We start from the raw sequence: 13,582 nt of genomic DNA, 5'->3' as shown, positions 1-13,582 counted from the left end.
TGTACTCTCTCTTCCATGAGCTTACTGCTGCTGCACAAGATATTTGTGGGATGAGCAAAATCATGTTGCAGGATATAGGGCTGTTCTCTTCACTCAGTCCTTAAAGATAAGGAATTTTATTGTTACTTGATATCAAGCAGAAGTTCATATCTTGATGTTTGTCAGCCTTAAGAAAGCAATGGTAACTGAGGGTGCTGAGCCATCAGCTCTGGGGATTTCTGCTGTTCTGCACAATATCCATCTTGTGTTTCCCACTTAGGGTTATTGGATCAAGTCCTTGAAAATGTTCTGTTTTATACTGGTTTTGATTTGTCATTCAAATGCCATATTTTAAATTAATCTCAGATGATGGAGTCTGAATTCATGAACTCAAAAAGGAATTGATAGAATTTGTTTTCTTTGGTGGCGATTTTTCATAAGGAAAAGGTGGAAGAAGATTCTAATAATATCTAATAAATTCCTGTGCTGCTATCTATATATGCAGACACATGTTAAAAGAGGACAAGACATTCACTTTAATATAAGCTCATTGCCAATACTTAAACAACAACAAAAAAAGTGTAGAAAAAAAATCACAAAATATATTTACTCCCATATACAATTTGTTTGAAGGCTGTTACAGTGAATATAAGCTCTATGGTCTAATATTGCACCTAATCAAATAAATAAGAACAGTATTCTCGGCTTCCCTTTTCTTGGGTCTTTTGCCAACAGATTTTTCCTTGTCCAGTAGAACTCATTGTTTCAGGAAGTTTTTCTTTCAGTTATTCAGACGCAAGTTTCTTCACTCACTATAACCACAGCATTATTTTTTTTTTCTTGTGGTGATATACTCTCTAATAAGAAATTATAGTTTTCTTTGGCTATTGGAATGCTTCATAAATGTAATTTGGATTTTGTGCATTGACATTCATAGTTCTGCATTGTCTTATCCTGATGAGGGGAAGAGAAGCCTTCCATCCATTTCTTTATGTTAGAGACAGTCTTGGAGATCCCTTCTTAAACTCAAGTGTGAACTGTGCTTGTGACAGTTGTCTTTATGCCATTCACCCCTGAAACAATCTCTCTGAGCTGATCCCTTGCCTGTAGCCTACATAAGAGCTGTAGAATTACTTAGGTTGGAAGGGACCTCTGGAAGACATCTATTCCCCCTACCTAAAGCAAGGCCAGTTCCAAGTTAGATACCACCAATATTTTTATAAAGTTCTTACTTTTCTCCATAAGTCACTTTTACTTCAGTTTATAATTTTTACTAGCAGCATGAGGTCATCTCTGCATTGGGGAAACAGTCTCATCTGTGTCAGGAGGGAGCACTGAGCACTCTATGTTTCTGCCTCTCTCCAGAGGATGTTTATCATTATTCCCACTCTATGCAAGCAGGCTGAATATAAAACAGGGCTGTGGCTCCACAGTTTCTCCCAATGCAGCAGTCATCCAGCTGACTAGTGTCAGATTTGGAAAACTGAGCTGGTGTCTCCTGGGTCCCAGAGAGTACTCTGTAAATACTGTGCAGTAATCTCTTGGCTGAAGGGCTTTTTTAGGGCCATGTCACAGAAACACAGAAGGGTTGAGGTTGGCAGGGACCTATGGAGCTCATGTTTTTCAACCCCTCATGTTTTTCAATGCCCTTGCTCGAGCAGTGGTACCTTGAGCCAGTGGCACAGGACCATTACCAGATGGCTTGTGAATACGTGCAAGGAGGGACACTCCATGTGTTCCCAGGGCAAGATGTGCCAGTGCTTAGTCATCCTCAGTTCCTGATGAGGAGCACACCACTGGAGCCCTCATGGCCTTGACTGTTGCCAGAGCTCGGTAGTCACTTTTAATACTGTCCAGGTTTCCACCGGCAGCATCATTTGTTCTCACATGGAAAAACAGTGGTGAGTAGTAGTCAAAGGGCCAGATGAACCCCACAGCACCCTGGATCCTTGGCAGACAGCAAACCTCTCTAGATGGCTGGCTGGGTTAACAGAGGGGTGCCTTTGTCTGCCAGAGCAGGGAGTCACCTATTACAGTGACATGGTGCTTCTTGGTAGACCTGCATGGGTTAGAGGGACCAGACACCTTACTTATCAGTGCATCTACCTCCACTTCAATAGAGTAATGAACATACTTTGCAGTTGTAAGGCCTTAATTTGGCCAAGATCTTTCCTCTCTCCTTCCTTCCCCTTCTCCAGAGCTTGTGCTTTCCTTGCTAGTGGGGATCGACACTACCTGCTTCTCTACTGAAGATCAAGGGGCTGAGCCTCTTCAAACTGTTGAGTTGCAGAGAATCACAGAATTGTTAAGGTTGGAAAAGACCTGTAACGTCATCAAGTCCAACCATTAACCTGGCACTGCCATCTCATTTTCTTCTTCTCTGATGCTGCCCAGCCTCCTGTAACTTCTCCACTTGGAGGCACAGCTCCTCCAAAACAGCCCAGCTCCAGTGGGACAGAGGGCCATCTCCCTTGGAATCAGAGAGAGCCCCCAGGGAGTCCCTGCAGCCTGGAGCTTGGAGGTCTGCATCCACCATCTGAAGCTCAGTCTGGGTGCAAGCCTTGACGGCTGCTCCAGTATCTACTGGGAAAGTGTTCATGGCATGTTCCCACCATGTCCAAGATTGTGATGGTGGCACAATTTCAACTGAAGCCCCCTAACTTCACCCTCTTCTGTGCATCCTTCTGTGTCTATGGGCTGTCTCTGTCACCTGTGCTCTTTTAACCTGATGTGTGTGTGTAAGGGTTCTGCATATACAGTCTAAGGGGAACAGTTAGGAAATGTTGATCTTGCTTAAATAACAACTCAGTGCCTTTGCATTGTGAACTTAAGTATTTTGTTTTCCTTTTAAAGCAAGGCATAGGCTGATGTTTTAGAATACTGAGTTAAAAATTAACTTGTGTCTAAAGATGTATTTTTTGCTTATAAGCCAATTCTGTTCAAATTTGCTAGGTGGTATGACATGCCAGTCCCCTCTTTCAGATACCCTGTTCTACTTTGGTAGCAGCATTATAAAACATTAAATAGTTGACATTTTCTAGTGACTGAGTCTCAAAAGGTTTACATTTTATGGATTAAGCAATCAGAATTCAAGAAGTAACAAGGTCTGCTGATTACCTCTAATTTTGATTGAAGGAAGAGTTGATCCAGATGTTTTCACTCTTCTGTCACAATCCTAATCCAGTATTTGCTGCAATGTCTTCTATTACTTGTGCTCTTGGCTGAGCACCAAATGCATTTCTCATTACCAAGCAATGGTGTTAAAATCTGTTTTTCCCCAAAGATCCATTTAGGTCTCAATTTCTATAGATAAAGTTGAAGGCTATAGTCTATGTACACTAGCTTTTAAGGGAGCACGACTTTTACATGTCCTTAGTTAAGTGTTTCTTTCTACTTTCTTTACAGAGTGCCTGGAATAACAATTGCTACAGACATCATTTGTGGTTTTCCAGGAGAGACAGATGAAGATTTTCTAGAAACAATGAAACTTGTAGAACTGTACAGGTTTCCAAGCTTGTTTATTAATCAATTCTACCCACGCCCAGGAACCCCAGCTGCAAAAATGCCTCAAGTTCCAGCTGCAGTGGTAAGATCCATTTTCAGATGCCTTTAATACATAAAGCATGTACATGAAAATGTACATTTTCTGAAGAACTGTGCCACATTCAGTTGAAGGACTTTTTCAGTCCAGTAAGGGAAATTACACTAGCTAGATCACTGAATGTGTTTTCATAGATAAATGACTGTTCAGATTGTGAGGGAGAGTAATACAGTGCTTATACTGAGAAGGTCTTGTCTGCTTTCTATCAAGTTTGGGGTAAATGAGTACCAAGAGTAGCAGCTGATTGATTACACATATTAATTTTTTTTCATTTTAAGACTTTTGAGACTCTAGCAATCTCAAGCTTATTGTGAATAATTATGCAAAGTATTAATAATAGAGCAGTGATAATCTCAGATTTATTGGTCAAATATCAAATTTACAGGCCACTTCTGAGACTCTCCTTATGCACTGCTTATAAATTTTACTTCTTTCAGCCTGCATGTTAAAGGCCATTAATAAAATTGGAGTTTATCTTTCATTTCTAGTTCCTTCCTTCCTTCCTTCCTTCCTTCCTTCCTTCCTTCCTTCCTTCCTTCCGAATTCCTTCCTTCCTTCCGAATTCCTTCCGAATTCCTTCCTTCCTTCCTTCCGAATTCCTTCCTTCCTTCCTTCCTTCCTTCCTTCCGAATTCCTTCCTTCCTTCCGAATTCCTTCCTTCCTTCCTTCCTTCCTTCCTTCCTTCCTTCCTTCCGAATTCCTTCCTTCCTTCCTTCCTTCCGAATTCCTTCCTTCCTTCCTTCCTTCCGAATTCCTTCCTTCCTTCCTTCCGAATTCCTTCCTTCCGAATTCCTTCCTTCCGAATTCCTTCCTTCCTTCCGAATTCCTTCCTTCCGAATTCCTTCCGAATTCCTTCCGAATTCCTTCCTTCCTCCCTCCCTCCCTCCCTCCCTCCTATCCTCCTTTCCTCTCTCCCTCCATCCCTCCCTCCCATCCTCTCCCTTCCTACAATCCCCTTAACACTTTCTAATTTCCAACATTCTCATCTTAAATTCCAAGGTGAAAAAGTCTGTTTTTATATAGAAGGTACATGGCTATTGACTGTATTTTGCTTGCTATAACTAGCTATTTATAAGCAATAATCATAGCAATAATATCAGAAGGCATGGTTTGATTTATTTTACAAAAATTGAATTTGTTATTTTTGTAATCTGAATCTCAAAACAGGAAAGTATCCAAGATTGATGCCTGTAGTAATTCAACTCATTACTGTACAATTTTTATGGGCATAAATAACATTTATATTTCCTTTCAGTGTAAGAATGAAAGCCAGCCAGAAATGTAAATCAATTTAAATAAAAACCTATTTCTTTCAATTTATGTATCCTGGTACACCAACATGAAGTCAAAACAATCTATTGGAACTTATATCCCTTTGCTTGTATGTCGGAAAGCTAAACAAAGTCTCTGTGCTTGCTCTTAGTATATACCATGAATTCCATAGGATGTGTCAGCTGCTGGAGACATAAAATGAGATTATATCTGGCTTCTTCAGTTTATTGTTTAGTGTAGTGCAGCTGGAGCAATGACTGTTCATTTATTGTAGATGATCTTATAATGGGAAATTGTACATTTTCAAATAGAAGTACCTGCTGTTAAAGTAGTCTCCTTAGTGTAACCAGCTCACAGTGTTGCATTATTTGTCTTAGTTTTGAATGCTTTTTATATATTTGATAAATTAAAAAAAGTTCAGAAATGTAATTTTTTGAAGGTAGGAAGTTTCAAAATCAAAACATTGATTTATGTTTCGGGTTTGTATTCCTTCATTCCCAAGTTTTTAAGCATGGTATTTTCATGGGAGGTGCAGAGAGTTTAAGTTAATTTACTCACTTCTGTTTAACGGGGTGCTTATGGGAAGACAATATGCAAAGAGATAAATTATTAAAAGAACATTAGTTGTTCTGTAGTTAGAAGTATTACTTGGAAAACGGTAATTGTCAATTTAACCCAGTTTTACATTCTTTCTTCTTATTTGTAGCACTAGTACTTATTGCTTTCAGTGAATTAGAACCTTCAAAGAAGATAGGGCCTCTAATCCAGGGCTGATGAAAACCTGTAATTAATAGATTTTGTTTCTCTTTTTTCTTTTCTTTTCCCTGTAGTCCTTCAAAAATCCTGTGTTATGAGATCCTTTGTTCTTTTATCTCTTAGTTGAAATGGAGAGCAACTAGTCAAACAGAGCAGGAAGAGCTTGTGCTAATCTCCTATGTTTTATATTCACATTACTTCTAGACAGCAGCTGATGGTCTTTCCTGCATTACCAGAAATGGACAGGCATTTAATTTGTCATTCCTTGCTTAGAATAACTTACGTTTCTCTGCTAGGAAAAGGAAGTAGCACACAACCACCCACGTTATGCACTCTGACCCTTTCATCCCTTAATGAAATATTGTCCACATTAATGAATTCATTTTATTGCATTTGCATTGGGTAAGAAATAGCACATGCACAGCTGGCACATTGGCTTGCCAGTCTGAACTTGTGAGCTTGGTGCTTCCACAGGACGTTCATAACAGTATCCTCTGCAGTGGATCTTTCGGTAGCATCTCTTTATGGGAAAAGAATTTTGTCAGTACTGCTTAAAAACAGTGCTGACTCAGCGAGCAAGTTATTTGACAACTGTTATTCTTGTTTGGTTTTTTTTTTTTAAAGACTGCATGTATTTGCATGTTCTTCCAGTTTTTAAATACTTCTGCAGTGGACAAATCCATTGCTGATTGCAAACTGCTACACTTTAGTGAGTTCCACTTTACCAACTCTGGCTCAAGATGGCTTTGGTGATTCTGCCCAAGTATCACAGCTGCAATAATAACATACTTGCCATGTCAGTTCCTTTTAAATTAGCTTTTTTTGGAAGACCTTACCACTTCTAGATACAGTCTGTAGAGTATGAAGCATAATAATATTTAGCACTTCCATATTTTTAGTGGATCATTTTGATCATGATCTTAAATATAATTGCTGTTTTGGAGAAAATCCTCATTTGAGCTTATCTTAATAGAAAAAGCAAGCAGTAGGTCAACATGGAATCATCCCTTCACATAGATAATTTATCATTGAAAGCCTTACAGGCACCGATATTTTGCTAAAAGGGCAGATGACACTAATCCAGATGGACAGTTCTGCCACCATAAATTCAGAAAAGACAGCTAAGGCTGCAGGCCTTTCTTATTTCTCCTGGAGAAAAAATGTCCATGGAGAATCAGACATCTGTCTAAATGGCCTCATCATTTCATGACCATCAATTAGATTATGCTTACCATAAATTCTCTCTCCAGTTTAGAGAAAAGTTAAAACAAACCTACGCATGATTTTTCTTTTTTCTAATAAGCAATTACAGTAATGCTGAGTCATGTGCATGGAAAATGAGCCAAGATGTTGGCCAGAACTTAAATGCTGCCCAAATACTTTTTTCTTACATTTGCCCCCAGTTTACCCACCTTCTGCTAAATGCACTGTTTCAGAGATGAGTCTGGATGCTCCTTATTCACTCTGAAGCGTGTTAATGATGAATGCTACTTTGTGTACTGTTATTGCTGCTATTATTGGTATTATGTATCTCAATTTTCTCCATTTCCTTACTGTGTTTACTTGTAAAAGTGATAGTGCTGGTAATTGCATAACTCAAATTACAGATTCTAGTTAAACTAACAAGAAGCAATGTAAGAGAATATGATTTAGACGTGTCTGGTAGGGAACTCCTATTTAGCTGCATTGCAAAGCATCAGAATAATTCTAAGTGTGAAAGTTACTCTTTTTCTCTAAAATTAAGAGTGTGTAAAACCTTACGGTTTTGATAATTTTAATTTCTCTGGTCTTTGTTTTTTCAAGGCAGCTATTAGTCGTGTGGGGACTTGCAAGATTTTTTTCTCTGTCCTTGTGATTTGGTCCATAACAATTTCTGAAACATTAGGGGAGATTATCATCTCAGGATCAACTTGACTTCTGTCACTTGGAAATTACATGAGGAAATAGCCATTTTGAAAATAAGGATCATAACATGGGACAATTAGGTTCATCTCTAACTGAGAATAGGAGATGGCAGCTGTTTTGAGAGCAATAATGTGACTGCAACTTCATGTTTACTGCATCACACTGCATCAACTGCAGTGTGGATTCTAATCTTTCTGTATATATTTTCAATAGTGTAAGAAATTTGGTTTCAATTACTGGTGTAATTATTATATTTTTTTAAAAGCATTTTTTAGTGATATCTAGATGAAAGACTATATATTCACTTTCTCTTTTCTTCTCTCTTTCTTTATGTCATCAGATAATTACATTGCTCTGAGCTAGAAAATTTTGTCAGTCAACTATTGAACATTTCCTTTAATTCCTCTGAAGTGTCTCATTAATTTTTTCTCCCTGTATTAGTTGTATTAAGCACTATGCTTACTATACTGAGGTGAACAACCAATTTAAAAACTTCATAACTGTCCTAGTTTGGGCTGGAATAGAGTTAATTTTCCTCCTAGTCGCTGGTGTGGTGCTGTGTTTTGGATTTAATATGAGAATCATGTTGATATCACTACTTGATATTTCTACTTGTTGTTAAGTAGTGTTTATATCAAGTCAAGGACTTCTCAGCTTCTCGTGCCCTACCAGCAAGAAGGCTGGAGGGGCACAAGAAGCTGGGAGGCTGCACAGCTGGGACAGTTGCCCCAAGCTGGCCAAAGGGATATTCCATACCATGTGGCTTCATGCTGAGTATACAGAACTGGCCAGCAGCAGCTGCTGAGGCTGCTCGGTCACCCTGAAGAGTTAGAAAACTAACACACTGTTAGTACACTCATCATTATTGGGAGAAAAAAATATCAGTGATCAGACCTTGTATCCCCCTCCATTTAATCAAACCATCATTTAGATCTGTTCCCATATTTACCAATTGTAGGAGCAGTACATAATGCACTAAGAGATTTTTTCCTGTAAGGACAGCATAATGCAATATGCATTATGTGTGTTGTGCATTATCAGTGTTGTCTGCCAGACAAGTTGTATTTGATCATCTCTGTGGGAGCAGAAATTTTGTGGCCTTTAGTCTATAATGGCTACTTATTTTTCTTAGACTGCTTTACTTTTGCTTCCCCCTAGGAGGTCTCCAAGAAGTTTCATGATACCCTTTCATAACTGAGTGGCTGCAGATCCACCATCTCTCTCTTTGATTAGAATTCTGCAAGGCACTAGAAATAGGCATTCTTGAGTGCCAATAGATACAGTGTGATGTTTAATTCCTCCTTTGATGGATGGATATAGGTTTTGTAGTTCTGAATCTCTGCACACAAACAGATGAATCTTCTGTGGAAGCTCATTAAAAATATGTAATTATCCAAATATCACCAAGCTGCCCAGCCTGACTGAAAAATAACCAGTCCTGTATCAGGCAGTATCAGCTGTCCTCTGCTTCAGCATTTTTAACTACAGGCAGCTGGACAGCAAATGGAATAGCATTGCTTGTGCAGGGGACACTTGTGCCGTGTTCAGAGCTCTAAAGGAAAGGAGCACAGAGGGACCTCGTAGGTGTCCCATCAAAGAAAAGGCTGGTAAGCTTCCCTGTTGAGCAGACAGTGAGGAATGATGACAATCGAGGACCAATCTTGCCTTCGAGCGTATGCTTCAGACCTTAGTGGGTAGTGATGTGGCACAATGTGCCTGAGGAGGCCAGGGTCAGAGCTGAAGTAAGGAAAGAATTCATCTGCTGTCTGATACAGATTTAGAAATAGCTTGATAAGGTTTCATGTACTCTGTGATACATGACAGAACCAATGGCACTGTTAAGCACTTGAAGGTTGACGGAGAGCAGCTTCGGGTGGAGTTGATTAGTTAACGTGATTTAAGTGCCCAGAAAGGAAGGTACCATCTCATTTCTGATTCTCACAGACATAGCAGAATCAGTAATACTTCTTGCATCAGATTAATGGTGACCAATCCAAAGATCATGCAATGGGATTGTGTAGGGATATTCTTTTAAAATTAAAGAGGATGCTGTGGAGATCATAAGGTGGGAGAATAGGAAAGAAAAGTAAATAGAAAAAGGAACAATGCCACTTTTTCAGCAGTACTGTTACTCCAGTCTTCCATCACTGCCTATGAGCTCCCCTGTTAAGTGCTGTGACTAAATGGCATTACATGCCCCAGGAATTGGATGCAGCTGTGATAACTGCTTCTTGGCCCCTTACCCACATCTCCCCTCCCCAGCCCATGCAATAACGCATGGTATAACATGCAGAATGTTCTTCATGTGTAAGAGAAGCCAAGACCGATTAATGTCTGAGTTTGACTGCTGAATGTCTGTACTACTATTTGTTTTTCAGCAGTACACTTCTATTTGCTGTTATTATTCTGCCAGGATAAAGACCTGAGTGAAGATTTTCATGACAGCTTTGGGACCAGAGAGTTAAACATGTGAAGGCTGGAGGGGAAGGTAGACCATGAAGAAAAAAACCAGTATATAATTCCTCACCAATATATAATTTTCCACTGAACTATCATAGAATTCCAAATTAACATTTTCCAGCAAGTTGCTTTCTAGTAGTTTTATTTACATCATGTTCCCTTATGATTTTTATGAGGTCCAGTGTGTGTTGTGAGGTACCTCACAACAACATGTGAGGTACTGCAGAAAGCCCTACAAACCATCAAGATAGCTATGAATTCTCTCATCTACAAACCCAGTTATTTTTTGATGGGTTTTGATTACTTGTCTGTTGGTTAGTGCCATATCCATGTTGGTTCTTTCTGTTACCTTCTAGATGCTCAGAATTAGTTTTGCATGTTTTCCTCCCTGTTTTTTTTTCCACGAACTATATAAACTGGTTGACCTATGAAAGCTTGGTCCCTCCTTTCCTCTGTTTTAAAGATGGCCAAAACATTTGACTACTTTTGTGCTGTATCTTTAAGTCTGCCCCAGTGCTCACCATTCAGTGTGTAGCCAGAGCTGTGGGTTTTGCAGTGAATTCAAAGGAATGTAATTACCTGAGAATAGGGGTTTTGTGGTAAGACAAAACTACTAAACAGAATTTTACAAATGTTTAAAGACCATTTTATTTTAGAGCTAGAATCAGCTCAAGCTCAAACCACTTTAAGTTATTTGACTAGGTGCTGAAATGAAGATCTGTTTTTTTTGTTGTGGGAGACAGTTGAGCTGGTAGGTTTTAAAATAGGTTGAACCTATTCATAAATTATCTGCCTATGGAGCTGCTGAAAATTCAGTTCATAGCTGAATCTGGGGAATGAGTTAAATTGCACCATAACAGCTGGACAGTGCAGAGTCAGATCCCTGAGAAAGGACATAAGTATTTTTACTCTAGCCTGGAGCTGTGGCTCTTAAATCTTACACAGGTGTAAAATAGAAGTCTTGCGCTTTCAAGGAGCACAACTGTGTTGCTTGAGAAAACAAGTCAAAATTCAAAGCTAGATTGGAAATACATTTAGGAAACCAACTTAGTTGGTGTTCTAGTTTTTTGGATTTTGGTTATTTTTTTTTTTTTTACAACAGAAACTGGTTGGAATGAAAACTACCAGCAGGTTCCTCGTAAACTTTGTGCAAATCCAAGTTGGAAATATGAGCATCTTAAAGTAAAGTACAACTATGGGTTCAATCTAGGCCGTGTTAAGAAAGAGAATTGGACAATAGAATAAGGAGAATATACATATGGAGGAAGAGGTAGAGTTCTTTCTAAACTTCATTGTCAGGCCAGAAATAGTTACAGAATTTGCAAGGATCATGAAACTGCTGTTAACATCATGTAACTTTATAGACTGATGCTTGCAGCCATGTGCAGAACATATGTTGTATAAAAAAAAAGTAATTTTGGAAAATGTAGTCCTCCAAGATTTGTAGTGGTCATGAGCACTCATTGCCCATCCTCCTTCCCCTGTGAGTGTGTCTGAAAATCCTGATGGAATTGTGAGATTTTTAGTTGCAAGAGAGCTGAAATAGCATCAGGAATTTAAACACCACATACTCCTGTGCTGAATAGAAAGAAGGGAAGATACTCTCAGAGACAAGGCAGAATAGCCTTTGATTTTAAGGGAGAAAACAATTTTATCTCCAATCTACTCTTTATTCTTCTGTCCTGTTCATTGGTTCATAATGAAGTGGAAGAACAATGGAAGAAGTCTTAACTGTGCCTTTTTGTAATTTTTGTAAATTTTGGTTGAATTACTGTTAGGTAACTTATGTAAAACTGAAAAAAAAAATTCCATTTTTTAATTTGAAATTTTAACTCACTTTATAAACTGGACGGCTCAGAGCTAAAAACAGTGCCAGCAGCTGTAGTAATTAATAATAACTCATCCCCTAAAACTGGATATAGGCATCAGAACAGAAAAATTTCAAAATTCCGGACTTCTTCAAATGAGAATGTGGCTTAGGTGTAAGAGTTTGTGACTTAACACAGCAAATTAATTTGTATCACAGAGCCTACTAAGCTTGTCCATCATTTGCAAATAATGTAACATTATGATGGCCCATACAAAGTGCTTTGGAAGGAAAGGACACGGAAATATCCTGAGGTGAGTTCTTGGTGACCCTTTCTTGAACTTCATCTGTCTTTGGTAATCCAAGTACACTCCCTCAAAGCCGTCACAGTCGATCAGGTCAGTGAGTGCTTTGGAACTCGTATCTTCCACTGTTTTCATTGCTGTGCCTGCACCTCTGGTCATTGGGCTAAAAATCTTGGAATTCCTGAAAACCTGGAAGTAGAGTGGAGGACTGAATAACAGATGAAGATAAAACAGTGAGAGCAGTTTTTGTATGTCTAGTGAATTCGTGTGTTGTGGGTACACATGCGGTCTCTTATCACAAAGTGAGCACTTGAGCACTGCTTCTCCCAGTTGGTAGCACCCTGTGCCCTCTCCAGCACTTCTCTCTCTGTTCTTCTTGGAAAGCTGGAAAACCTAGTGCTTTCAAGGCTGCTTATGTGTGGTACAGCACACAGATACCTCACCAGATTGTAGAAAGGAAAATAGTGCCCTGCAGACAGGTCTGTCCTGGGCTTACGTATGTTCTGGGCTTAACATATCTATAGATATAGATATGTAGATATTTTAAAATTGCATTTCATTACTAAGATATAGTTTGCAGTTCATTCTGGTTTATATTATTGTGTAACTGGCTGCAATAACTATGCATATTTAGAAACAGTCTGTCCCTTGTGACCAATCACTTCATTTCTGATTTAGTGTCAATCTAATTTGAAATATGGCTAATACCTCAGGCCAAGATTCAGCTAGATATTTTGTTCTACAAATTGTTTTTGACCTAAGCAGTCTTCCTAATCAGTTATAGTGGCATCCTTAGGAAATACCCACCTCATACAGACTGTGAAATTTCTACAGGAATTTCAGATATAAAAATCTATCAGAAGTGAGACAGAGCATTTTACAAACTATACCAAATTTATGGACCCTCAAAATGAACAGCTGCTGAAGGCCTTTTCTGAAATTAAGAATTGCTTTGTGAAAGTCTTCAGAATAAATTTTGCGTAATTTGTAGAATCAGAGAATTGTAGAATATCCTGAGCTGGAAGGTTATTGACTACAACTGTGCAGGACATCACAAGAGTCACACCTGGTGCCTGAGAGCATTGTCCAAACACTTCTTGAACTCTGTCAGGCTTGGTGCTGTGACCACTTCCCTGGGGAGCCCTTTCCAGTGCCCAACCACCCTCTGGGTGAAGAACCTTTTCCTGATATCCAGCCTAAACCTCCTCTGACTCAGTGTCATTTCCTCAAGTCCTGTCACCGGTCACCACGGAGAAGAGGGCAGGCCCTGCCCCTGCTCTTCCCCTCACGAGGAAGCTGTAACTGCAATGAGGTCTCCCCTCAGTCTCCTCCAGGCTGAACAGACCAAGTGACCTCAGCTGCTCCTCACACAGCTTCCCCTCAAGGCCCTTCACCATCCTCATGGCCCTCCTCTGGACACTCTCTAATAAACTCTCTAATAGTTTCATGTCTTTTTTACATTGTGGCACCCAAAGCCACAAATCGCACTCATGGTGA

At 39.3% G+C, this 13,582-nt stretch overlaps 1 protein-coding gene across 5 annotated transcripts in view; it reads left to right on the top strand.

Moving 5' to 3' along the window:
• Positions 1–13,582, top strand: part of CDKAL1 (CDK5 regulatory subunit associated protein 1 like 1) — a 396,424-nt gene that overhangs the window by 274,508 nt on the left and 108,334 nt on the right. For all 5 annotated transcript variants that reach the window (XM_032114324.1, XM_032114315.1, XM_032114332.1 and 2 more), the window contains one exon: positions 3,385–3,565. In XM_032114324.1, coding sequence (XP_031970215.1) covers positions 3,385–3,565 — 181 coding nt within the window. The remainder of the gene's footprint in view (positions 1–3,384; positions 3,566–13,582) is intronic.

Source organism: Corvus moneduloides, chromosome 1 (assembly GCF_009650955.1).
Source record: "Corvus moneduloides isolate bCorMon1 chromosome 1, bCorMon1.pri, whole genome shotgun sequence".
Classification (NCBI taxonomy): domain Eukaryota; kingdom Metazoa; phylum Chordata; class Aves; order Passeriformes; family Corvidae; genus Corvus; species Corvus moneduloides.
Note: the sequence above shows the minus strand (reverse complement) of the source record. Positions and strands in the feature narration are given on the sequence as shown.